At 43.8% G+C, this 25595-nt stretch overlaps 1 protein-coding gene across 2 annotated transcripts in view; it reads left to right on the forward strand.

The window, feature by feature from the left end:
* The window catches only part of RABGAP1 (RAB GTPase activating protein 1), a 65660-nt gene that overhangs the window by 5869 nt on the left and 34196 nt on the right, over positions 1 to 25595 (forward strand). Inside the window, exons 2-13 of one of the 2 annotated variants that reach the window (XM_071574154.1) lie at positions 767 to 968; positions 5137 to 5371; positions 5902 to 6106; positions 6850 to 7024; positions 7335 to 7486; positions 9291 to 9401; positions 10002 to 10068; positions 11009 to 11111; positions 12279 to 12448; positions 15183 to 15357; positions 15992 to 16085; positions 19678 to 19828. In XM_071574154.1, coding sequence (XP_071430255.1) covers positions 819 to 968; positions 5137 to 5371; positions 5902 to 6106; positions 6850 to 7024; positions 7335 to 7486; positions 9291 to 9401; positions 10002 to 10068; positions 11009 to 11111; positions 12279 to 12448; positions 15183 to 15357; positions 15992 to 16085; positions 19678 to 19828 — 1788 coding nt within the window. In that variant the 5' untranslated portion in view covers positions 767 to 818. The remainder of the gene's footprint in view (positions 1 to 766; positions 969 to 5136; positions 5372 to 5901; positions 6107 to 6849; positions 7025 to 7334; positions 7487 to 9290; positions 9402 to 10001; positions 10069 to 11008; positions 11112 to 12278; positions 12449 to 15182; positions 15358 to 15991; positions 16086 to 19677; positions 19829 to 25595) is intronic. The other variant, XM_071574155.1, reaches the window with a different exon arrangement.

A 25595-nucleotide genomic window follows, 5' to 3' on the forward strand; every position in this document is an offset into this window, starting at 1 on the left:
TTATCACAGCAGTGTCTGTTTTCAGCCATGGATTCTGGGAATCTGTGCTGTAGAGTTCAAGGTGTGCAGCTGAACTTCACCTTTTGTTCCTCTCTTCAAATGCCTCTCAGTGCCAGTTCCAGCTTTTTAAAATCCTCTGTTGGCTCTGCTTCTCAGTACTGATCCAGCCTACGCTGTTCTTCCTGCTTCTTGGAAGTCTTTGCTTTTATTGCTCCTCACAGAACAGAGGATCCAGCATAGATTCATAAATGCTGTATGTCCCAAGGTTTTAGAGCATCCTTATCACAAAACATCAAGAATTAGGTCAAACTCTCATTTTGGGGGAGAGGGATGTGAGCGCAGCATACAGGGAGCTCTGATAGAGAAAAAGTAGTTTTTGCATGAACACAGGTGAAGGCAGATATTAACTGAAGAAAGCAGATGGGTTTTGTAGTCCTGGCCTTGGTTGTCAGCAGGTGTAGTGTGTGTTCCAAGGGCCTGTTTTGTGCAGTGTGTAGGAAGTGGTGCCTGACATAAGCCTGAACTGCTGCAGAAAGATTCATTGCCTTCCCCTGTGTGAGCTGAGGAAACCAGCGCTGTGCCAGCGTGTGCTGCTCAGCACTGAGGGCAGGGCTGGGAGTGTGCACTGGCACAGCAGCTGCTGCAGCCTGGCTGTGCTGGCAGATGAGCTGCTTTTCATAAACAGTCAGCAGGTTTCTGAAAAGAAGCGTTTGAGCATTTTAGCATGAAGTTTTATATAAGTATTTTTATGATTTTTGTTTTTCAGGAGTTTATAACATATTTAATCTCATTCATGAATCGAACTTCCTTTTTAAGTCATGGATGACAAGGCTTCTGTTGGAAAAATCAGTGTCTCTTCAGACTCGGTATCCACTCTTAACAGTGAAGATTTTGTCTTGGTTTCCAGGCAAGGGGATGAAACACCATCTACAAATAATGGTAGTGATGATGAAAAAACAGGACTGAAGGTAAGAATCAATAACCTGAGTTTGTTCCCTGTTCTTCTAAATCCAACTAACCTTAGAGAGCTTAAAGAGGGACTTCTTTATTGTGGAAAACTTGACAGAAGGGACAACTTACTCAAGGATCAGTTTGGCCAGTAATTCCTGCATTGCTGATGTCAGAGGTGGTAACTAGGTTTTGAGTGAGAACTCTCCATCACCACCTGTGGGTTTTTTCCCACTTTGCAGAATCCTCCCTGAAGTGCTTAGGATGAAAAGACTGACTGTCAAGAACTTGGAACTGTGATTTTATCACAGCTTTCAGGTGGAAAGCAGTATTAGCATACCTTGATTTGAGCATATCTGTTAATTCAAAGATACATGGAAGTTTTCCCCAATGTGAAATGTTCCCTTTAAGACATGTAGAAGTGTAGTTATAACTAACAGCTTGGCATGAATCAGAGACCACGAGCCTGTGTGGAAAGCTTGTGAGAAATGGAAGGGCACTGACATCTTCTCACTTGTAAAAGTGCTGTTCTGAAAAGAGATCCTTGTCACCCTCTGCTTTTTTTTTTTTATTTTTCTTAAAGCAACTTTCCTCCCAGTTTGTATTTCAGCATCTTTAAGCATAAGGAAGGTAATCACTCCAAATTCTGTCATTTTAACATGTTGGAAACTGGATATTTCCTCGAGTGAGTCAAGTTAGTGTGTTCTTTATGGGAGGTGGAAGGAGATATTCATTCCACCAGTCTGACCTCTACAGCTGCATCTTGGTCTTTAAACATGATAGGAAATCCCGTGTTCTGCCTGTTGGGCTGAGTGCTCCTCTTTTCCTTAGCAGCTGTAACAGAGACTTCATTGAACAGTTCTTGATGCTTTTGTTCATCTTGCTTTTCCCTCCCAACTGCTTTGTTTGTTTTCCTTGCATTCCTTTGAGTCCTGGACAAGACATGCCACTCTTTTACGTAGGATTCCAAGGTAATTCTGTTAGTTAAGAGCCTCAAGATTGATCAGGTCACTTATATTTTATCTTTATTGCAGAAGATGCCACGTCACATCATAGGATAGTCTAAAAATCTTGAACATTTCTTAAACAATGAGCCTGGTGATTTATGAAACCCACTGGAAGGCTGTAGCCTCACCCTTGTCTTTCTCAGTGCTGGAAAGAGCAGCAGCATCAACATCAGTATCAGCATCAATACTTAGGAATTCAGAACAGTCTCATGGTGGTGCTTACCTTGAGAATCCTTCTGTGTGTGTAATTACCCCCTGAAGCATCATCTGAGACCTCAGGAGGCAGACCCTGCCAACCAGACTCCATCCTGTTATCCCCAAAGAAAACTGGGAAACATGGAATGCTGTTGTCTGCAACACTTCTTGCTTCACGTGGGAACTGTTCAGGTCACTCTTTGCTCCCAAGGTGGTTTATGCAGTGCTGGCCACAGGGGTGCTGTTCCTCTTGGTGAGGGAAGAAGGACACGAGCTGCTTCCTCCTGATCATCAGCAATTGTAAAATAACGTTATGGGGTTCCCTGAGTTGGCACTGAATGTCACAGAGCTTGCAGGTCTTACAGATAAACTTCTTTATGAATTTGGTGTCAAGAGTGAGCAAAATCCTTGAACAAAGTGATTCACCTTCAGTCTTTCAGTATTCAGGCGTTGAGAGCCTGTGCTGGTGGTTGTTGGCTGCAATCTGAGCCATTAATGGGAGTTTTACACCTTAAACAAGCACTCTGTGCACAGTCTAAACCCTCCCACGTGGGGACCCTCCTGTTAACTTCCTTCCTTCTGGTTAAGGACAGGAAAACTTGTAGCAGAGGAAATAGGAAGACTTTTTGCTTGTTTTTTGGGACAGAAATGTCGGTATTTTGGTGTTGTTCTACCACAAAAGACACGTTCTGGCATAACAAATGGCTTTGATTTTGGTGGGTTTTTTCTCAGCTTGCAAACAGTCATTTAGTAGCCAGTAAGTGCAGTAGGGAAGGTTGTCAGAGGTGTGTTAAAAGTGCTCTTTCTGCAATGTCTAAAGTGTTTCAGTAGTATATAAAAAATTAATGCTCACAGTACAACATGAGAACTGAGGTTGTGCATTTCATAGGAACCAATGAGATGCTTTTTTCAGGCAGAAGCAATTGCTTTGGTACCTATAACTAAGTTAATTTGTGTTTGTCAAACCCATTTTCTTTGATGTGCCCTCTAAGAGAAGCAGCAAATGAGTGCAGGTTCCTGTGTGAGCAGATGTCTTTCTGGTGTTGTTTCTTTAGAAGAGCAGTTGGAGGATGTTTCCCTTGCTAATGAGCAGAGGATGGTGCTGGAGGCTCAGGCTTGTGTGTGCTGAGTGTGACAGGCTGTGGAATTTGTGCATCACACTCTCATTTCAAATTTGCTGATATGCTGTAGTTTTAAGTAATAAAGCTGTGGACTGAATTAATGTAAACTTTTGTTGTGTTCTGTTTTTTTCTTCCTCAAGTCCAGACAGAGAAATATTTATTCTGAACTTGGGTTTGAGTTTAAACTGTCACTACTATTTTTAGAAAATTTCATTTTCAAGATAATGTTTTATAGGGCAGTATTTAGATACATTATTCATACTGATTATTTTACCAAATGCTATAGATCACTATTAATGGAATAGAGCACTTTTCCTGTGCATTTTATATTAATACCATTGCAACATTTAATTCTCACTGGATATGAATTTTTCACTTTCCTTTCCCAAATCAGTCTGTTTAATGATTGTGAGCAAAAGCATCTCAGGTGCAGTTTTTTTGCCAGAATTAATTTTAACTTCAGGTTTCATAGAGAACAGATCCTGTAAACTAGAAGGTACTTCAGGGTGTTTAATATATGGGCTTTAAAGGGGCTGACAGGACATTACAATTCATTCATTTATTTTGTTTCAAAACATACAAACTCCATACAGTAAAGGAACATGATGCACTTTCCATCATCATCATCTGTCTGGTGAATGCCTGCAAAGACCTGAATAATAAACTTGATACTGAAACCTTTATGTTATGCCATGCTTGTGCAAGGTTCTTCATTGTTTCCACAGTGAATTATGCAACTGGATGCTGAGATTATTGGGAGGAAAATGGAAATCTGTGGACTCCTGTACATAGTTAGAGAATAAAGACACTCCTGTGGGGGGACAGCTGAGTAAGGCAGTTCCTCTGTCCTGCTGGCAGGTGATACCAGATAGCACAGGAGTGTATTTGAACCCATACAAAAATGTCACTTTCTGTTTGAGCAGGAGTTTCAAGAGCAGAAATGTCTCTGATTTGTTGTTGTTGTTTAGGTTCTGTAGCAAAACAGACTCTAGGTTATTTTTTGGAGTAGTTGCATAATCTTACTAAGTCAGTGAGCTTCCAGAGGGGTAAGGATATGGAAATGCTCCTAGACTTGAGTTTTGGTGCCAACAATAACAACCAGCAGCAGCTGAAGTGTTGGAGTCAAGCACCTTTCACTGATGGCATCTGGTAAAATGCTCTGTAAACTCCATTTCCATGCTTCATTTCTAAACTCTGCCAACCATTGGTCACTTCCCTATTAATTGCAGAGGAACAGACAGAGTTTCCTTAGATACAGTATCTGAGAATTTGCTGGAATGAATGTCTTTGTTCTCCTTCTAGCTTAGGACCTAATTTCACCCTGTTTAAGTTGCTTCATGCTTTCATGTTGCCTTCAATGAGTGCAAATTCAGGCTGCAGATGAATGGTAGGAAATAAACCCACACTTCTCAGCATGAGGGCATAATCTTGTTCCAGATTCTTCTCTTCCTGTGAAACCTTGCTCTCTTACCCATGAGCCACATAACATTTAATTCTATTTGTGCCTTTCTGGTACTAATCTGAGAATTATTACAGCCCATACTGTGGGCATCTCTTACGTTTCTCTGTCATAAGCTGGTCTTTGTAGTTGGTGATTAAAGACTAGTTTGAAAGTAATCTCCTCACTTTTTCCAGTGCTAGAAAATTCCTGCTTTGAGCCTGTTGGGTTGTTAAAGCAGGGAGGGTGCAATCCACGCTAGTGAGCCCTTGCACACTGCAGTTTGTGTTTGTAACTGGCTTGTATTTGGGAACTGCTGCTTTGGCTGGTAGAAAAAAAGCCATAGGAATGACCCTGTGCCAGAGGGGTGTTTTTTGTTGTTTGAACAGTCTGTTTTTTGTGTCCCAACCCTGTCTGTGGCTCTCAGATTGTGGGGAATGGAAGCGAACAGCAGCTGCAGCGGGAGCTGGAGGACGTGCTGATGGATCCACCCATGGAGGATCAGTCCAGTGACCGGGACCATGCAGAGGAAGTTAGAACTGATGGAGATGGGGAAGAACCTGTTGTCCTTGAGGCTTCAGCATCCTCCACCATTAACCCAGTGTCAATGGCAGGACTCCAGAAACCAGAAATGAGTTTGCCAGTGAAACCATCCCAAGGAGGTTAGAACAAAACAAATGGGGAAAGCCTGGGGGAATCTTAAGAGTTTGGTTTTTTGGGAGGAAAGGGAAGAGTTTAGGTATGGGTGTGTCCACTACCTTTTGCTGTATCTGCCATCATAATCACCTAGTGCAGTAAATGGCAGGGTATGTAAGGCAAGAGTTAACATAGGCTGAACTGTCCTCTCTTCTGAAAACACTGCTACACCAGCCTTGAGATGTGTGCAGAAATATTAAGCTTACTTGCCTGGCTGGGTAAAATAGGAGTCTGTTCTGCTCCTCTACGCATCTTACTGCTGTAATGGAGATTGGTGCATTCTAATTAGGCCCTGTGAGAGCTGGGACAGCTGAGTTGCTCTCTGCCATCACTGACTCACTTTCAGGCAGAGTTTTCCTGTAGCGTTCTGGCCTGACCCAACTTTCCCGTGTTCCTTGGTCTCTTCTATCATTTCATTGGTGCTGAGTCAATCTCTGACACCTCCCTTACGGGAGCCTTGCTTGGTTCTCACCCCGAGCTCTGTGTCTCGCCCTAGACTGTGAGGACCTGAGCCCCTTCACGCCGGTGACGGACGAGGACAGCGTGGTGTTCAGCAAGCTGACGTACCTGGGCTGCGCCTCGGTGAACGCGCCGCGCAGCGAGGTGGAGGCGCTGCGCATGATGGCCATCCTGCGCGGCCAGTGCCAGATCTCCCTGGACGTCACCCTGTCCGTGCCCAACGTCTCCGAGGGCACCGTCAGGTACGGGGCTCGCCCAGGGCAGCTCTGGCGCCGGGGGAATCCATCCTGTTTCTGTGTGAGAGCAAACACGCTGCCGGTGCACCTGGGAGGAGACTTGAGCAGCTTGGGATTCCCTTCAGTGGGAAAAGTGGGGTTTAAAGGGACCTGGGGAGAAGTGATGCTTTGAATTTGGTTACTGAAGGAGGTTTTTAAGGTGAGACTGGATGTGGCACTGAGTGCCATGATCTGGTGATCAAAGTGGGACTGGATCAGGGTTTGGACTTGATGATCTCAGAGGTCTCTTCCAACCCAACTGATTCTATGATTCCATGATTTTATGTCCAAGGATCAGTCCTTCAGTACTGTGAGGATCCAAGTGACCCCAAAGCCATAGTGGGAGTGGTTATTGTGAACACTTTGAAAATAGCCTGGAAAGTAGTTTGTAGGGCTGGAAATTGTCTGATACATGAGACTTAAGAGGGATGATTCTATCCTCTGCTGAATATTCGTGTAACATTTTGAAGACTAATCCCTGAAAACCATGGGAAGATCATTAGTGGAATTGCCTTTTGCATTGCACTTTTTTATGCTGTTCATTATTGTGTTCAAGCTTTGCTGTAAGTAACAGCCAGGAGATAGTTTTTGTGATGTCCTTTCTCTGGTAGGTATGAAGTTGTTGTAGCTTGCAAGTTAATACCTGGCTGAAATAATTCTTCTAAAGGTGCAAGCTTGCTTTTTTTTTTCCCCTCTCTCTTTTTTTACAGACTTTTGGATCCTCAGACAAACACAGAAATAGCAAATTATCCAATCTATAAAATCCTTTTCTGTGTACGAGGGCACGATGGGACCCCTGAAAGTGATTGCTTTGCTTTCACTGAAAGCCACTACAATGCAGAACTCTTCAGGATTCATGTCTTCAGATGTGAAATCCAGGAGGCTGTAAGTCCACGTTTTTTGTCAAATGGTAATTATGTACATGTAAAGGTTATTACTGAAATTAAACTGAAGTATCTCAGACACTTTACAAGTATTGTAATTCATGACTTTTGGCTTTTTCTGTGCCAAGTTAGTTATAGAAACCTTGGATATGAAAGAAGACTGCACGGGTTAATAGTTTATCCTTCTACAAAGTGCAGAGAAACAGTGAATTAGATGCTAAAACTGAATTATTGTGGTAGAACTCCTTCTCATTCCGTTCTTCAGTGTAAGGCCGGTGGGTTTCAGCTGCTGTGTGTGCTGCTCCCTGCAGGTGAGCCGCATCCTGTACAGCTTTGCCACTGCCTTCCGGCGCTCTGCCAAACAGACCCCGCTGTCCGCCACGCCCCCCACCCCCGACAGCGACATCTTCACCTTCTCCGTGTCCCTGGAAATCAAAGAGGACGACGGGAAGGGCTATTTCAGGTATGGGTTCTTCATTCGTGCAGCACCCGGTCCTGCTGGAATGTGAGTGCATGTGAGTGGGAGGCTGAGGTGCTCCTTCAATTCCCTCTTTGAAAGTTTCCTATTCTAGTTTGAATGAATCTCAGACAGACTTTTTTGGGGAGTAAACCAGTGATAACCCTGTGGGCTGTTCAGTCTTGGTCCTTGAACTGAGCCTGGTGCTACCTGCAATGTGCTTATTCTATTTTGCTCTTTTCTGTTGTCTTTAAGTCCTTTTCTATGCAATGCCTTTTCATGATGTGTTCAGCTGAATTGCTGCTGAAGCTGAAAGTGCATCATTGTGGCTGTGCTCTCACATCCAGAGCTGGGCATGTTTTCAGCCAGCTTTTCAAAGGTGCAGAGGCTGTGGGGGTGCTGCAGGAGACATAAGGTTTCATATTTTTAATCAAGTCTCCTGAAAGAAGGGCTGTATACTGCCCTTACATGGTTTATGTAACCATTTACAGTGTGCTGGAATTGCTGAAGTGTCTTTATTTCAGCACAGCCTGTCTGCCAAACACTCTGACTTGTTGAGCACATTGGCTTCCAGCCACAGCTCCAGAGATGTTCCTCTTCTTATTTACATCCAGCTCAAGTTGTATTTATTAAATAAACAAATCACATTTAATAATCCAGTATTTATTCAGCACTCCAAAGGGCTGCTCAAGTGTTGAAACTGAAAATTATTTAGCTCAGGGCCTAAGAAGGTGCTGATGGTTCAGTTCAAACAGCAAAATTCATCAGTTTGACACTAAACCTTGTATGACCCTTCCTGTGCAGACCCAACCTCACCTGGAGGTTGAGGGAGTGCTCCCACACACTCAGTCTGATCTCAGTCTTTAATGTACCTGCCCCTGTCTTGGCTCATCTCCTCACTTGTCACCTGGGTCACTGGCAGTGAATTTCTGGGCAAACGAGGTCTGACTGTTGTGGCTGTGAGTGGTGCATCCCCTGCCCCTCCCTGGGGACTAAACTGCTGCCAGGTAAAGGCAGTCAGCCCTTCCAGGCCTGGGCATGCCCCTGCTGTCACAAAATAAACCCCACAGTTTATTGGAGGTGTTCAACTATTTGCAATACTTCACAGTCCATCTTGCAACTCCTGGGGACAGCAATGTATATCTTGAAAGTCTGAAATAAAGTAAGGATTATTTTGATATCCAAGGGAAAAGTGAACATGTTGGTTGACTCAAAAAGAAATTCCAAAGCCAACAGTCTCAGTTTGTGCAGTATTTAGCACAGCTGTGCTGCCCAACAGGGAATATTGATGGTGGCACTTCAGTGTGTCTGTTGGCACTGAGTGTAGTTTCAGGTCTTTTCAGCACAGTGCACTATTCCCTCTTTCTGCAGCTTTTGGAAGGGCCTCTCCAATGACAAAAGAAGGGAAATAGTGTAAAGATTGGTGCTCTCTTGGCTTGTTGGCTTGTCATGTGCCCCAGCAGTCACCTCCCTTGAGAGCAAGCAATATGCTGTTTCTTGTAGGTAATTGCCTAACAGGTAATACTGCACCTTACATGGGGAATCAGTGTTTAGAAACAGTCTGAAAGTCTCCCAGCACTGACCCCCACAACATAAAATCAGTTTTTATTTTGAAAACTCAGTGTCCTTGGTTTTCACATAATTATGTTGCTGCTTCTTTCCCGTTCCCACCTGCAGTGTGCAAGGAAGGAAGGTGTTGGCTGAGTGCTTTGGTGTGAGAAGCTGCTTTCCCCAGTGTCTGATGCTGGGTTGGGTATGTGCAAGGAATACAGATAAATGAGGTTTTTTTTCCTTTCCTGGTGAATAACAGTGCAGTTCCCAAAGACAAGGACAGGCAATGCTTCAAACTGCGCCAAGGGATTGATAAGAAGATAGTGATTTATGTCCAACAGACAACTAATAAAGAACTTGCTATTGAGAGGTAATTTCATCAATTTTTAAAAAATTCTTTATCTGTTTGATGTTTTATTCTTTCCTCTGAGGCAACAGATTAGTAATTGTTCTATGGACTCCCCATCTGTGTGATTTAATGCCACTCCTCTCAAGGGTGATAAACCAGAGGACAGAGTGGGATGTACCTTTTGGGCCAAAACTCCTTGTGAAGTGAAGCCATAAAAGAGCCTTGCACTTCACCTGAGTCTTGTCTGTACCAAAGGGTGAATTCTATGCCAAAAAACACCAAACCAAAAGGAGGGCAGAAGGCCAAGTTGTCCTGTGGGATAGGGAGCCCTTGTTAGCAGTGACAGTTTGTTCTTGAAAACAAAGGTGATGGAACAGCTTTCCAGGCTGCTCTAAGCAGAGTGAAATCATGTTGTAAATATACTTCTGAAATCTCACTCAGCACTTCTAATATTGGTGTGGCACTGTTTTGATGGACATGTTTGATGGTTTGTTGATATTTGTCAGTGGATTCATGGGCTGTTTTGTGTGATGTGTGACACTGAGTATTTAGATAAGAAATGCTAATGGTTTGTTTATGAGTAAGGCTAATTTTTCGTTTATTTTTTGCCTGGCTCTGCAGATGTTTTGGCCTCCTCCTCAGCCGTGGGAAGGACGTTCGGAGTGGTGACATGCACCTTTTGGATTTGGTAAGGATCTTTTGTTAGCAAAATTTTGATTGTGATTGTGCATGATCTCAGGATAAACAGAAGAGATTCAGACAGCTCTGCCCAGCTGTTGATGGGGATTGGTGCTGTAGGTTGTGGTGCTGAGGGTGAGGCTCTGGGCAGCTGGGCTGAGTCCCTGCCCCTCCTGCAGGGTTAGAACGTGACCTTCCAAGGGAGTTGCCCAATTTTCTAGTCAGCCATGACTGCTCTCAGTCAGGAGCCTGAAATAAGAATCATGGAACCTTATTTTTAGATGTGCTGAATATTAAAGAGCTGTGCTTTGAACATGAAAAGTTTTATAGCATACTTATCACTGTAAAAATTGAGGCCTGAGAGGCTTCAAATGGAACACTGAGAATTAGTGGGGGCTTTGTTCTTATGAGTCACTTTTCTATCTATAAAATAATGATAGAGATCATCTGACTTCACAACTGTGAAGTGACAACAAACTTGCCAGTATTTATGCAGTACATGCTTGTACAATAGTGAGTACTCAAAAAGGTTCAATACTACATGAATAATTTTGCTTTTTGCCTTGCCCAGAAATTGAGGTTCTTGGGAAGACAGACAAGCTGAACATTGGATGAAACATTGACTTGGTTCTTAATGGCTGAATAACGTGTCACTGGCTGTGATCTCACCTACACCTGTGAGCTCTGTGGCCACGTCCAAAACAAGTCTCTCTATACAGATGTTCACACAACATATAGAATAATTAGTACTAATTGGCCTTTTTGTGTTATCAGCAAGGAGACCAAGGACTGCACAGGAGCTCTGTTCTTTCCTTCAGAGATAATCTGTTACAGGCTCTCACATGGACTTGCCTTTCCCTTGCCAGTGCAGTAGCTCTTTTATGGGGCTGAGACTTCATAATGTAGAGATAATTTAAGTAAAAATACATAAATATACTCCTTGTTTCCAGGAGTCTATGGGTAAAAGTTCTGATGGGAAATCATATGTGATCACTGGGAGCTGGAATCAAAAGTCTCCACACTTCCAGTTTGTCAATGAAGAAACACCAAAAGGTATGAACATTGCCAGGGTTATCCCTGGGCAGGGAAGTGACTTCCACAGTGGGCATTGGATCAGTTCTCTGTTCCCTTAAGATGAATCCCACAGAAAGTCTGTCACAGTATGGGATATATTCTTAGAAAGTAGGATGCCCAATGGCAATAAAAATCTGAGAAAAGAAGAGAATACTAAAGAAAACTGTGCTCAGTGGTACCTTGTAAGAGCTGTGCAGGTGGGGACAGGCTGCAGGTGCTTTGTGCCCCATGGGAGCTTTTTGAGAATCCCCTGAGAACTGCACTAAACGACTCTTACAGATTTCTGCTGTGCTTTGTTTCTTGTGGTCAGTTCAGATTTTTCTGAACCCAAGTGTTTAATTAAAACAGAAGGATCCCTGTACCTGTGAAAATGGAAGGAAACCACTCCCAAGAGCCATCCAAAAATAGCTGATGCTGCATTGCTCTCTGGAGTGCTGAAACAGATCTGTTGTTGCTTCTTTTAAGATGTCAGCTGAATTGTCATCTTTTCAATCTGTTGTCACAGTTTCATGCCAAAGGTTGGGGAATTTAATGGGCATTGACTGGGCAGAGTCACAAAGCCAGTGCTGGGCACAATCTGCTGCTGGATTGAATGTCATCCTGCCTGAAGGACACGATTTATCAGGCAGTACCAGAGGAGATCTCAGAGGTCCCTGAGCCTCCTTTTGGAGCATCAAACTGTGCAGCCAATTTTCAGAATGTCACAGCTGAGATGGTCTCAAATGCCTTTAATACCGTGGTACTTAACACTTAAGTAACTTCTAAAAGCAGAACAGAACTGAAGTGTAATTAGGCTGCATGGCAGGAGATCTGCACTGTGCCCAGTGCACAGATCGGCACTTCTCATGTTTAATGAAGGTTTGGGATACATTTCAGTGGGATTTGAAAGAGCAGAATTTTTATTCTCTTTAACAAGATCATTTTCTTGGCTTGAAGGCTTCAGTTTCCTTCCTCTCCCTAGTGGATAGTGCACAGTCATCTGATTGCCCTGTTTTGAAACTTCTAGGGCTTTGAGATGTTAAATTAGGGAGAGAATGAATTCTGAAAATAAAGTTCCCTTTGTTCTTTCATGTCAGTAGGAAAGATATGATGTAATATTTTATTTGAAGTATTTTTTAGGAGCATCCCTTCCTTTTTTCTCTCCAGATAAAGTGCTGTTCATGACGACTGCAGTGGATCTGGTGATCACTGAGGTGCAGGAGCCCGTTCGGTTCATTCTGGAGACCAAAGTCAGAGTCTGTTCCCCCAACGAGAGGCTGTTCTGGCCCTTCAGCAAACGCAGCTCCACTGAGAATTTCTTCTTAAAATTGAAACAGGTAATGCTTTAAAAAAACAAGAAATCAAATCAACAGTTAACAGGCTGTTTCTCCCTGTGATGGTAAAACCATTACAAATATGTTGCTCATAATGCAACATTTTGCTTCTGAGTCAAAGAGGTGCAACAAATGCTCTTCAGTTTTGGAGCAGCTCTCTCTCCTTTATCCTGCTGATTGTTGCTGGCTGTCTGCAGGCCATGAAGAGCTGGAAATAGCTTTTCTGATAGCTTTGATGAGGCTGCAAAGTTACACAGAGGTTTATGGATTTCCCAGCCAAAGCACAGAAATAAAAGGAGCAGAGGGTGTATCTGCAGACTGGGGCTGTGCTGGGATGTGCTGACATAAGGACACAGTGGGGTAATTGTGTAAAAGTAGGGGTAAGAGTTAAAAAAGTCTTCACTGTAGTCCTGGTGACATGATATCTGATATGTCACTAAACTTATTTTATCATACAAATTGAACATTTCTGTTGAGATGAGCAAACATCCATCTGAAATTCCAAAAGAAATTATTTTTGGTGAGAGTCTATTTTCCCCTTCTGTGTAGTTGGAAGCAGAGATTTCACACATACCCCAAGTTTGCCCTGGGGGAAAAAACCAACAAAAAATCCCTAGAACTTGTTAAAAAAGCTTACTGTTTTTTCCAACTTACTTCTTTATGCTGTCTGCTAAAAAAGGGAAGGGTTATTTCTGTCCAGGTTATTCATAATAACCAGTAACTGATTCTCAAAATAAGGCTGGTAAGTTGAAGGTCCAGGTCACTCAAGAGATGATTTACCTGAGTAGTTGCTGTTCCTGTGTTTTAGAAATAATTGTTCTGAAATTAAAGTCTTGTTTAAAGAAATAGAAATATATAAAAGCAAATAACAATGATGGTGTACATGCTCTCTCAAAGTTTAGTAATTCTGGATGCATCCCCCCAAAAAAGCCACATTAGAGTCCTGATTTCTTGCTAAGTCTTCTTTTTTTAAAGAGGCTTTTAATTAAACAAGAGGCTTTTCTTAATTCTTTTTGCACTTGTCTTCAAGTGCTAGCAAGGAATGGCATCTGGGTAGTAACAAAGATGAGGTTCACCAGGGATTCTATTTAGTGTGTGTCCTATTTAATATATAAAATATGAATAAACATTTTTGGACACTTTCCTTCAAAATTTAAGGTGCAAAAGTTCTTCATGGATGATCTCAGCCTTTTTATTTAGAATAATTCTGAGGTGGAGCGTGGAGATGTTGAACATTTGAGGCTGTTGGGCTATAAATATTCCACAGCCCTCCCAAAGGTGCCTGTTCTGTTTGGCAGTTTAAAGGAAGCTTATCTTACTGAGCTAATTCTGTACCTTTTGTCTTACCAAACTCACAGGCATTGACTTGTCTTTGCCAATCCTCTTTTTCCACAGGCACTGTCAGGTTATCCAACTGCCAGTGTTTACTAATGGCAGGTTATCAAAATTCATAGTGGAAGCAACAAATATAGAATGTACTGCCTGATAAGCCTGGAAGGGAAACCTGTTTCTGTGGAGTCATGATTAGCCTATTAAAAATACAGCTGTGTAGAATTGGCTTATCTTACTTTGGCAGTGTTGCTTTATTCGGAAATGGTGAAAGCAGAGGGATTTTATTTGCTCAGATTACATGCAGTGATTTAGTCATTTTAAGTTTTGATGCATTTCTTTTCATTTTTAATGCTCTAAAGGATAAAATTGAGCACTGGGAGCTTAGTGTAGAGTGTAATTATAAAATTTATTTCCCTCTTTTCTTCACCTTCCCTTTTCTACTGTGTATTTTTATTCATTTAGGGAAAAAAAGGTTCTAAGTCCTTAAACTGTGTTAAAATTTTAGAATCACTTGACAAAGAAAAGTCCTCCTTTACAGGAAAGGAAGGTATGAAAATATAGAAAATTGAGGAGGAACAGGGCCACAGAGGGGACATTGGGATGCCCCAGTCCGTGTTCCTGCAGCAGTGTATGCACAGATGTGGGAGTTGGAGGCTTTGCTGCATCAGTTGCCATGGTGGGAACATCATCAAATCACAGAATCCCAGGATAGTTTGGGCTGGAAGGGACCTTAAAGCCCATCCAGTCCCACCCCTGCCATGGGCAGGGACACCTCCCAGCAGCCCAGGGTGCTCCAAGCCCTGTTCAACCTGGCCTGGGACACTCCCAGGGATGGGGCAGCCACAGCTGCTCTGCCCAACCTGTGCCAGGGCCTACCCACCCTCCCAGGGAAGAATAAACCTTCCCTCCTTCAGTTTCAGGCCATTCCCCCCTGTCCTGTCACTACATGCCCTTGTGAAAAGTCCCTCTCCATTCCTCTTATAAGCCTTGTTCAAATAAACATGAATAATTTTTAAAAACTCCTTTTGCCTCCATCAGTATCCCCCAAACCTCTTTTTTAACTACTTTTTTTTTATTCTCTTTAAATAGAAATTTCACACAATTTTAAAGGTTTTGCTTTTACTTTTCCATTAATGTTTAAATGAAGGCAGAGTTGCTTCCTATTAAGGAACCTCCCTCTCTTAGGCCACAGATGCATTTATAGCTTTAGAATCTGTGCATTTGTGTCCAGTTCCCTCCTGGCAGAAACACTCCCGGGCCTGCAGCCTGCATTAAGGTGCTGCATTCCCTTGTGCCAGGGAATGGCATGGAAGCTGCTCCCCACTGCAGAAAGGGAAAGCAGAGCCTGAGGAAGTGATGTGGCATTTGTGCAGCCTTTCCCAGCTGAGTGGAGCCTGTTTCCTAGATCAAGCAGAAGGACAGGAAGAACAACTCGGACACGCTGTATGAAGTGGTGTGCCTGGAGAGCGAGTCCGAGCGGGAGAGGAGGAAAACCACGGCCAGCCCGTCCCTGCGCCTGCCCCAGTCGGGCTCCCAGGGCTCCATGATCCCCTCACCCCCCGAGGACGATGAGGAGGAAGGTAAGAGCACACTCTGCCTTGTGGAGTGGCAGAGAGAGGGCACTTGGTGAATAACACAGTTACAAAACATGGTGAGTCATTTGCAGTCCGAATCTGGCCTCCTGATGGGTGTTTGTTTGGTTGAACGCTCTGAGCAATCAATAACCAGTACCCCAACATTCCTGGGGCAGCCTCTCCCTCCTCTGGCACTTCTGTGGCTGTGCTTTTCTCAGCCTAGGCCTCCAGTGTGATGATGTATTTGGGACAGTGTGAAAAGAGGCTGCTAAAAATTGGGGATTATCCTGTAGCTTCTGCCCCTCCCTGAGCAGCTGTGGACAGACTTGAGTGTAAAAATGAGAAGCTGATATTATTTGGAATTCTCAGCAGGCAGTGTGTTGTAGTGAAGAGTTGGACATCTGTGACAGATGAAACTGTACCAGGACCTGCCCAGCTCAAAAATTAATGCATTTTCAAGAGCTTTTTTTCTGCTTTAAGGAAATTATCTTAAACCAAAATGTGGGCTAGTTCTGAGTATATAAACATGTGGCCCTACAGCTCTGAGCTGAAATGGAGATGACTGGAGGTTCTGGTTTTTCACTTTTCTCTGGCCTTCCATGTGGCCTTGGCTGAAGTGTCCCCTCTGTTCTTTTGGCAGACAATGATGAACCACTCCTGAGTGGTTCTGGAGATGTTTCCAAAGAGTGTGCAGAAAAAATTCTTGAGACGTGGGGAGAGCTGCTGTCCAAGTGGTAAGTGGCAAAATCACATTCTGAAAATGACAATCCTGAATATTCTCATTCTGTTTGCTCCTTCTGCTCGGAGTTTTTGTTATTTCCAGAGGCCAGTTGAGCTAAGAATAGTATGAATTTAGTCCTCTGTTTATCCCCACAACACCCCTTATTCTCTGGCTTCGTGTTATCTGATTTCCTCAAAGAGTGTTTTAATTATTTTAATTTTTGAGCACATGCCTAATGTATAGAAATTCACTTGTGCTGTGTCTTTAGGTGCTTCTGAATTAAAATGAGTATTCTCCTTATCTGAGTTCCCTGAGCTTTTGTTGAAGAAAAACCAGAACTAAGTAGGATAAAGAAAAATGCAGCTCTTCCTTTGTCTTTATTTTGCACATTCCCCTCTGTAATGCCAGTGCACTTCACAGCCCATTTTTCTTGCAGCTGTCATATCTTAGTAACTGTAGCTTAAGAAAATGGGAGATTTGGACTTGGATAGCAAAGATGTTTTTCCTCCTTATCTAAAGGAAGGCTCCAGAGCCTGCCAAGAAGGAAGTACATGAGCTCTGCTGGTTTTTCCCCTAGAAAATGCCAGGGTACAAGAGTGTTTCTTGACAGTCCAATTGCTAATGCAAGACCATCCTCCTTTGATGGGGGATCTTTTATTCATCTTGAAGGAGCCTGAGCAGTTCTGAAATGATGCTGATTGTTGCAAAATTCAGAGGGTTTTATTAGGTTTTATTTCTTCCCCACAGAGGGGGATGACAAGGAACATGAGACTGAGCTCAAACAGGCTTCATTTTGACTCTGGCTTCACTTGTTGCCTCCTGCTGCCTGATGTTAGTGAGGAGCAGGGAAATTAAAGCTTGAATGGGGTGTTAGATCTGAGGAGCAGGACAGCAGGGGTTGGGTAAGTCATGCAGCTGGGATGAGGACAAGTATTGATGTGACCACTTAGCCAGGAATCCCTTTAAATGAAAATTATAAAAATTTGGCCTTATGTTTTATTTTCTGCAATTCCTGCTTATTTGAATAAATACTTTTCCTTCCAGTTTGGTGCACTAATTTGGTAAGAGGGTGAACACTGAAGTGAACACATTTATTTGTAAGAAGGGGAATGCTGTGGTAAAATGATCCATGATCCCTTTTCCCTCTCCTAGACTTGGAGAAACATCTTTACCAGATGAGCTCTGTCCATCTGCTGCTGTGAGAAAGTTTCTTTCAACTTGAATTTTTCTGTAATTCTTCCAAGGGCTCAAAGATAATTAAGCCACCTGACTCCCACTGGAAATGTTTTGGCAGCTCTAAGAGGATATGAAATGCTTCTGTGCTAATGCTGGCAACAACTGTAATATGTGTTAAAGGGCTTTCCTTCTTAACTCAAAATGTGTATTTGGAAGCAATGATCCTCCAGCTTTTAACATAAGAGGATTGAAAATAATAAAAAACAGAGTTTAGGTGGTTTCATGCTAGTTCTTTTTAGACTTCTGTAATTAGATTTGTATAGTCATTAATTATGCACTGTTATTTAGTGATTTCTAAATAGTATTTGGCTGGTATTTCATAACTGCTGAGTCACACAGTTTTCTCATTTCAAAATAGTTTGGAGGGATGGAGTAGTGTGTGGCTTTTAGTCTGCAGCTTTCCTGACTTTATTCATTGGAACTCCTGCTGTGCTGACTCTGGTGTGAGGTCAAGGCAAAGCAGTTTTATGGGGCCTCTGCAGAAACATTGATTATTTTGTATAAAACAATTATGTTATAAAGGCATAATAAATGCTCTATAAATATATGTCTACAGGTATGACTGGATATGGATCTCAGTGTAACTACTATGTAATTATTATTTTTACTGTGGTTGATTTCTTTTAGAGAAAGCAGAGTGAGGGAGAACATGATGGTACTGCTTTAAATGTCCACATTGTTAATCTCTAGATTTACTGGGTCAGAACACTGTAGACTGAAGAAAGGCAACAAAGAATCCCAGTCTGTGTCAAATTATCACCCACATAGCTATTAGACTGTTACATACATTATAAAATGCCAGGTTTTTAAGACCATAATGCAGTTGATGTGACACGAGTTCAGTTTTTTGCCTGGCTTTGTCTGTCAGTTCTCTTGATCATTTTACCCAAAAGTTTGTTTTTTAGTAACTGCAGAAAAATGTTAATTTCTCTGATTTAAGGCCTGTGTCTTTTGGGGATTTTATGTATAAGCCACAAATGAGCTGTTCAGCTTAACTTGCTGTAAGTGCATAAATTATATGTAGGTTTAGTTTTTACAGCTTTCAGAGCTGTAATTTATGAGCTGTCAGTGGTTTTGCTGGAAAAAGCTGTTTAGTTGGGACTGGCTTGTAGAGTGGGAGCTGCTTTAATGCAGGAGTGTAGTTAGATAGCCATGGGAGGTGGGTTTTGTAGCTCTGCCTCCTGTCCATCCCTCACCTCGGGGTTCCCTCCCTGCTGGGCTCTCGGGAGCAGTGGGGGCTTCTCCAAACCAGTGCTTGGGTTGGTGGAATCTGAAGTTGGAATTCACAGTTCCAGTTCCAGTATTTGATGGAATGCTGTGGTTTGTGGAATATTTTATATATGTGTATCAACAAAACATCTTGGGAAGTACTTCTCCAAATACATACATTTATTTTTCCATAACTTGCATCTACTCAGAGCTGGTGAGGCCACACCTTGAGTGTTGTGTTCAGTTCTGGGCCCCTCAGTTGAGGAAAGAGATTGAGGGGCTGGAGTGGGGCCAGAGAAGAGCAACGAGGCTGGAGAAGGGACTGGATGTGACACTGAGTGTCCTCTTAAACACCTCCAGGGACAGAGAATCCAACATGTCTTGATCCAACCCCACTGTGATCACCAGCCCCGTGGCCTGGGCTGGTGATCACAGTGGGGTTGGATCAAGGGTTGGACTTGATGATCTCAGAGGTCTCTTCCAACCCAACTGAGAAGAGCAACGAGGCTGGAGAAGGGACTGGAGCACAAGTGCTGTGGGGAGAGGCTGAGGGAGCTGGGGGTGTTCAGCCTGGAGAAGAGGAGGCTCAGAGGTGACCTCAGCACTGTCTGAAACTCCCTGAAGGGAAGTTCTGGCCAGGTGGGGGTTGGTCTCTTCTCCCAGGCAACCAGCAGGAGAAAAAGAGGGCATGGCCTTAAGCTCTGCCAGGGGAGGTTTAGGTTGGACATCAGAAAGAAATTCTTCACAGAGAGAGTGCTCAGGCATTGGAATGGGCTGCCCAGAGAGGGGGTGGATTCTCTGGAGGTGTTTAAGATGAGACTGGATGTGGCACTGAGTAAGAATCCACCACGTCTTTATCCAACCCTACTGGGATCACCAGCCCATGGCACTGATATGGCACTGAGAGAGAATCCACCATGTCTTGATCCAACCCCACTGGGATCACCAGCCCAGGGCACTCCGTGCCCTGGGCTGGTGATCCCAGTAGGGTTGGATCAAGGGTTGGACCTGATGATCCCAGAGGTCTCTTCCAACAATCTGATTCTGTGATCTCACTGTGGCAACACCTGGCCTGTGTTGCAGTCGCTGTCCCTTGCCAGCAGGAGCTGTTTGTGGGTGTGTGGGTGGCAGTGACATCCCTCCCTGTGTCCCCCCTGCAGGCACCTGAACCTGAGCGTGCGGCCCAAGACGCTGTCGGCGCTGGTGCGGAGCGGCGTGCCCGAGGCGCTGCGCGGGGAGGTGTGGCAGCTGCTGGCGGGGTGCCACAACAACGACCACCTGGTGGAGAAGTACCGCATCCTCATCACCAAGGTAGGGGCTGCTGGGCAACCTGTGCCCCCCGGGGCAGAGAGGGGGCACACAAAGCCCCCCAGGGCAGAGAGGGGGCACACGGAGCCCCCCAGGGCAGAGTGGACACACAGAGGTGGCAGGCTTGGCAGCCTGCGCCCCCCAGGGCACAGAGTGGACACACAAGAGCCCCCCAGGGCACAGAGTGGGCACACAAGAGCCCCCCCAGGGCAGAGAGGGGGCACACAGAGCCCCCCAGGGCAGAGAGGGGGCACACAGAGCCCCCCAGGGCACAGAGTGGACACACAAGAGCCCCCCAGGGCACAGAGTGGGCACACAAGAGCCCCCCCAGGGCAGAGAGGGGGCACACAGAGCCCCCCCAGGGCAGAGAGGGGGCACACAGAGCCCCCCCAGGGCAGAGAGGGGGCACACAGAGCCCCCCAGGGCACAGAATGGACACCCAAGAGCCCCCCAGGGCACAGAGTGGACACCCAAGAGCCCCCCAGGGCACAGAGTGGACACCCAAGAGCCCCCCAGGGCACAGAGTGGACACACAGAGGCAGCAGCCTGTGCCCCCCAGGGCAGAGAGGGGGCAGACAGTGGGCACACAGAGATGTTGGAGTGTGCCCCTTCCTGAGGGCTCCTCATTGTGTCTGAACAATTTGTAACTCAGGGCTGTCATTAATCCCCCACCAAAACCCCAACAGGCAGAGCTGGTTGTGGCTTAGGCTGCTTTCCTTTTATTAGTCCTAATTCTGTTTCACTCAGGTGAGTTCCGAGTTTGTGAAAAATAAGTGTCCTACCAGTTGCTTTCGTAACTAACTGAGATTCAGTTCCTTTGCTTGTTTGGCTTTTCTCAATGAAAGCTGAATTTTTTGTATTGTCTTAATATCTATGCTAAAAATCCAACACTAGTTGAAACTTCAGCCTTTTTTGATAGGAAAAAACACAGAATTCTGACATTTTTGCCCTAGACAGCAGTTTTTTACTTTCTCATTTTGACCTCAGTAAGGTAGGAAAAGAAAATAAGAATTGTATTTACAAACATCATTCAGTGCTTCTCAAAGTTCTGGAGTAACAAATGGGTCACACAGTGAAATGTCACTGACTCGTTATCCAGAAAACTGATGTGTTAGTTTGGATTTGGCCATTGTCTCTACAGCTACTTTGGATTTTACTGCTTTCATCAAACATGCAAGTCTAGAAGGACTGTATTGGAAATTATTAATGATGCAGCTTTAGTACAAATGTAACAAATTAATTATTCACCAGTTAAAAAGCAAAATAACTGAATCAGCCTTTGTGTATCTATATTCTAATGGCACAGATTCACAAGGAGCAATTAAAGGCCTTAATTCTGAGGGCAGGAGGGCTTCTGAAATTAAACTCAGTTTCTGCTGGAATCATGCAGGAAGGATCCTACGTGATGTGAATGAATCATGTTAGATTAGCTAAAAATGTTGTGCCATAAGTACTTTCACATACTTAGTGAATGTAGAAGAAACTTGATCTGAATTCCTTAATATTGCTTTATGCATTGTAGAGCTTGGATTTTATGGTGAATAAATCCTATAAATAACGTGGAGGTTGAGTGCTGTGGCAAGGAGTGATCACAGTTCCCTGTTGTGTTATTTTAATTGCCTGGTGAGTAGCTGACAGCCTCACTTGTTTCTCTGTTTCAGTGTTTTGGTATCAGAATGGAAAGGATGATGTCGTTGTGGCACAGTTGGTGACATGTACTGCTACTATCTTTGTCAGCTAGAAAGGAATAGTGTAACATTTCATTTTTAAACCTGTGAAACCTTTCCACTCGTTTTCTTTTGGCTGAGACAAAGAAAATAGCCTGGATTTCATGTGTTGGAAACATCTCTAGAGCCCAAGGAAAAGGGAGAGAAGGCTGGTCCAGCACTGTGCTCTGCAGCAAAAGGACTGGCTATACCTGCAGTGCTCACTCAGCATGGAAACTAATGAAGAAATTAAAGAAAATGGGTACTGAGTGACCCTTTTCAGGCCCTGCTGTAGTCCTGTGAGGTCTGTATTACCAGCATGCTGCCATAGCCAGCTCAAGGAAATGAAAATGAAGTTTCCTTCATCTGGAGGTGCCATATCAGCCCAGTGCTGTGGCTGTTTGTCCTAAACCAAGAGCTGGGACTGCTTCTGTAGAAGGGACAAAGGGTGGTGTTTGAGGGCACAAGTGTCTGTTTGGTTCCCAGTGAAACTGGGATTTCTTCAGTCTGCAGTCAGTGGAAGAAGTGCAAGGTTTGAAGGGGTGTGTGGAGCTGCTAAAGGGAAGAATAGGCAGAGAATGCAGAGACTCTTTGGGAGGCTGATGAGAGCATGAATTCAAGGTCCAGCAATATAACATTGCAGGCCCTTTGTATATAGCATGTGCCAACAGTATAATAATGCTGGCCTGCACTTTGGCATTGAACTTTTATTTCCTGCCTTTCTTGATATTTCATGCCTGTTGTGAAATTTCATAATTCTGGAGTTCTAATGTGACTAATTCTTACTGCTCTTAAAATAGCAGCTCAGTTACAGTCAATATGCAGCAATGCTTAGGAGTAAATATGTCTGGGAAAAAGCTGTTAATTATGCAAAGACAAGGGTCCATTGTAGACTTTCCCATCCTCATAGTGCTTCACCATGTTTTGCATGTCCCTGACACCAGTTCCTCTCTGGCAAACATGCAGTTGTTTGCATTGCTGTGCACTGAAGGTGGTTTATCTGGGAGTGAGTGCTGTGGGTGGTGCAGGAGCACGAGGAGCTGATGTCAAACCCTGCCCTTCAGAGCCAGCAGGAGATGCAGAGAGCCTGTGTGAGTGCTCATAATCCAGTGCCCCTTCCTCTTAATGTTGACCTCTATTCCTGTGGCTGCATTTAATTTCTGCCAGGCTTTTCATGACCCCATGTGGCAGCACAGCCCCAAATTAATAAGGATCTGTGTTGACAGCTGCTTCAAAACCTTCTGGCCTCTTTCAGGGATTTTTTTTTTCCCTTGTGCACAGGATGTTGGGTGCAGCTCCCCAGGATTCCTTCTGGTGGTTGCTTTCCTGTGCAGGCTCAGGGAATCTCTGGATTTTGCTTTCTGTTACAAATCAACTGCTGTAAGGACACTTCGTTACTTACTCTCGAGATGTGGCTACTGAAGGAGTGGAAAGGAAATGTCTCGTGTTCTACCAGTGGAGGCTGTGTCTAGGTCTCTTCTTGAATATGACTTAAAAATGGCATTGAAAGTGTGCCTCAAGGTGAGCTCCTTGTGTTCCAGACATCATGACAGCATTTATTAATTATTTGCCCCTTATTTCTTTGCCAGACACTGGCTGGGGTTTTGTTCTCTGCGCTTTTGTTACTGCGGTACTGTCGGGGTTTCACCATCGTGGTGCTTCCACAAATTACTTTTGAGAATTTGCACACCATCTGTGTGCAATAATAAAGCTTTTAGCAACTCCAGATTGCTGTGCTCGTGGTGGGGAGTGTGGATGGAAGCCAGCCCAGTGAATTAAGGTCATGTCCCTACTGGGGACAGAAAGCAAGCTCTGGGTAAAACCATCTAGACAGTCCCTGCGAGAGGCATCTGTTCCTGGTGGGACTTTGGCAATCGTGGTTATGGCTGTGAGTCTTCAGCCTTCCAGCCACTGAAAGGCAGGAGAAGGGACGTGGGGACTCACTCCAGGTGTGATGGACACTTGCTGGAAAAATACTCTGTGTTCTTGACAGTCATAGGTGGATGGAAAGTATTGTTGGGTAGAAAATGTGTGAAACGAGCCACTTGGGTTAAAAAATATCAATAAAGGTGGTATACAAAGCAAGAGACAACAGCCACTTTTCAGACAATGTTTTTAAAAAGGATTAATACAACTACTGAATCTCTCAGCAGAGAAGTTCTTCATAATACCAACATTTTAAGAACCTGACATTTACAATATGGAGGAGAAAGTAAAAAGCTTTTGGATATAGGTCTGTGTGGGAGGAAATGTCGAAAGGAAAAAACCATGAACTGTTGTACCAGATAAATACTCTATATTAAGAAATTACAATGTGAGAGGGACATCTTGTGGCACAAATAAAACAAAAAATTATAGTCTGATGGCAGGAGGAGTATCCTGGAATGTTACCCTGGGGTCACCATTTCTGGTAGAAATTCTAGGCCTGGTAAGAGATTAATTTGTTCCTGTCTTTCCTGCAGCAGGAATCCTGCTACACACTTTCTCATCTTCCCACTTTTTTGTCTCCATGAGCAGAGGATTACAGAGCACAGACATTCTACCAAATATGCTTGTCTGTCTTGGTGCAAATGATACTAGTTTTTAATGAAGAAATAGATTAAAATGTCACTGCCATTATTTGACTGAATGTGTTGTCATCAGTAGCATAAAATGTGACAGAACTTTAGCTGTGGGTGGTTAACACTTATTTTCCACTTGTATCACAATCTTATTTCCATATGTTCATATAAATTAAAAGGAGTAAATTTAATTTGCAGGAGTACAAAGGGCCACGATTGTGTACAGTCAACTGAAATTAATCCTACCACACATCTGTGAATCTTGGTGTGGCCTTGTCAGTGTGCCTGAACCTCAAGATCCCTTGTTTGATTAGTTTGATTAGCAGTGATAAAAGTTTAATTATCTTTTTCAAGCAGTACTTTTCCCAAGAGTCGGGGCTGTGACTTTCAGCTGATTTCTCGAGTACCTGTTCCTTGCCTTAGGTGAGGCTGTGCTGTGCCACAGTGCAGAGTGGGGGAATTCTCTCCAGCAGTGGTGTTTTCAGTCTCACAAACCTCAGCCTTTTAGCAGTGGTTTTTCTCGGAGGGCTGGTTGTGTCCTGGGGCAGAGCTGGGCTGGCAGGCACTGGTCTCCAGCCCAGTTCCAGCTGACACCCTGGGGCACTGGGGCTGCTGGTGTGGGAATGTTCAGGAGCAGGAACTTGAGGTGTTGCTGGTTTGGGTGTTCTAAGCAAGCAGGAGTAAAGTGGTGAGAGTTACTGCTCTCAGCTTGGGGGAAACAACAGAGTGCAGTTCAAGGGCAAACCAGGCAGAAATACCTCTCGGCTCTGTGGGTGTTAAGCTTGTACTTTCCATAAAAACCTGAACATTGGGCAGCTTCTGATTTAATGGTGCATCTTCTGTTTAAAAATTCCAGCAACCAGATGTTGTTTTGGTCAGGCTCATCATTTCCATTGCTACCTTGTTTTTATGTGTGTGTGATAGAAAGCCCCAGTGTATGTTATTTTCATGGGGATGTTTATAATGTGTCTGTTCATGCCTAGGGATCCAGAAATACTGTTTGAATCAATTGGTATGTAAATCATTCTCTGCTTTGGAAAGATAGGAGATCATTTCTCCAGCAGCAATTCAATCATAGCCTGTTTTTTGTAAAACCACAATACCCTTGCTTGAATTTGATTCAAAGTTTATGTTACCTAGCTACAGTTCTAGTACCTCACGAGTAGAAACACCATAAATTGTGACAAAAATGAAGGACCAGAGTAAATCGATATTTTTGGGATAATGATGGGGTGGAAGCCCCAAGTTTTTGTTCTCAGGCTTTTGCACAAGATGAACTTAAAATCTGCCAAGTCATGTTGTAGTCCAGCACAAATTTTTGACCAACACAAGTGTTTCATAAAATGGTTTTTTGCTACTTATGTGTCAGGTACAGTCCTGAGCATTGCAGCAGGATTGCTTTGAGATCTCTCCCTTTGGCCACAGGTAATTATCCATTTGGAATTGCACAGAATGACCAATATTTAGCTTAGGTTAACCTAAACCTTGGGTTTGTTGGTGTTG

The sequence above is a fragment of the Pithys albifrons genome, chromosome 20, assembly GCF_047495875.1.
Source record: "Pithys albifrons albifrons isolate INPA30051 chromosome 20, PitAlb_v1, whole genome shotgun sequence".
Classification (NCBI taxonomy): domain Eukaryota; kingdom Metazoa; phylum Chordata; class Aves; order Passeriformes; family Thamnophilidae; genus Pithys; species Pithys albifrons.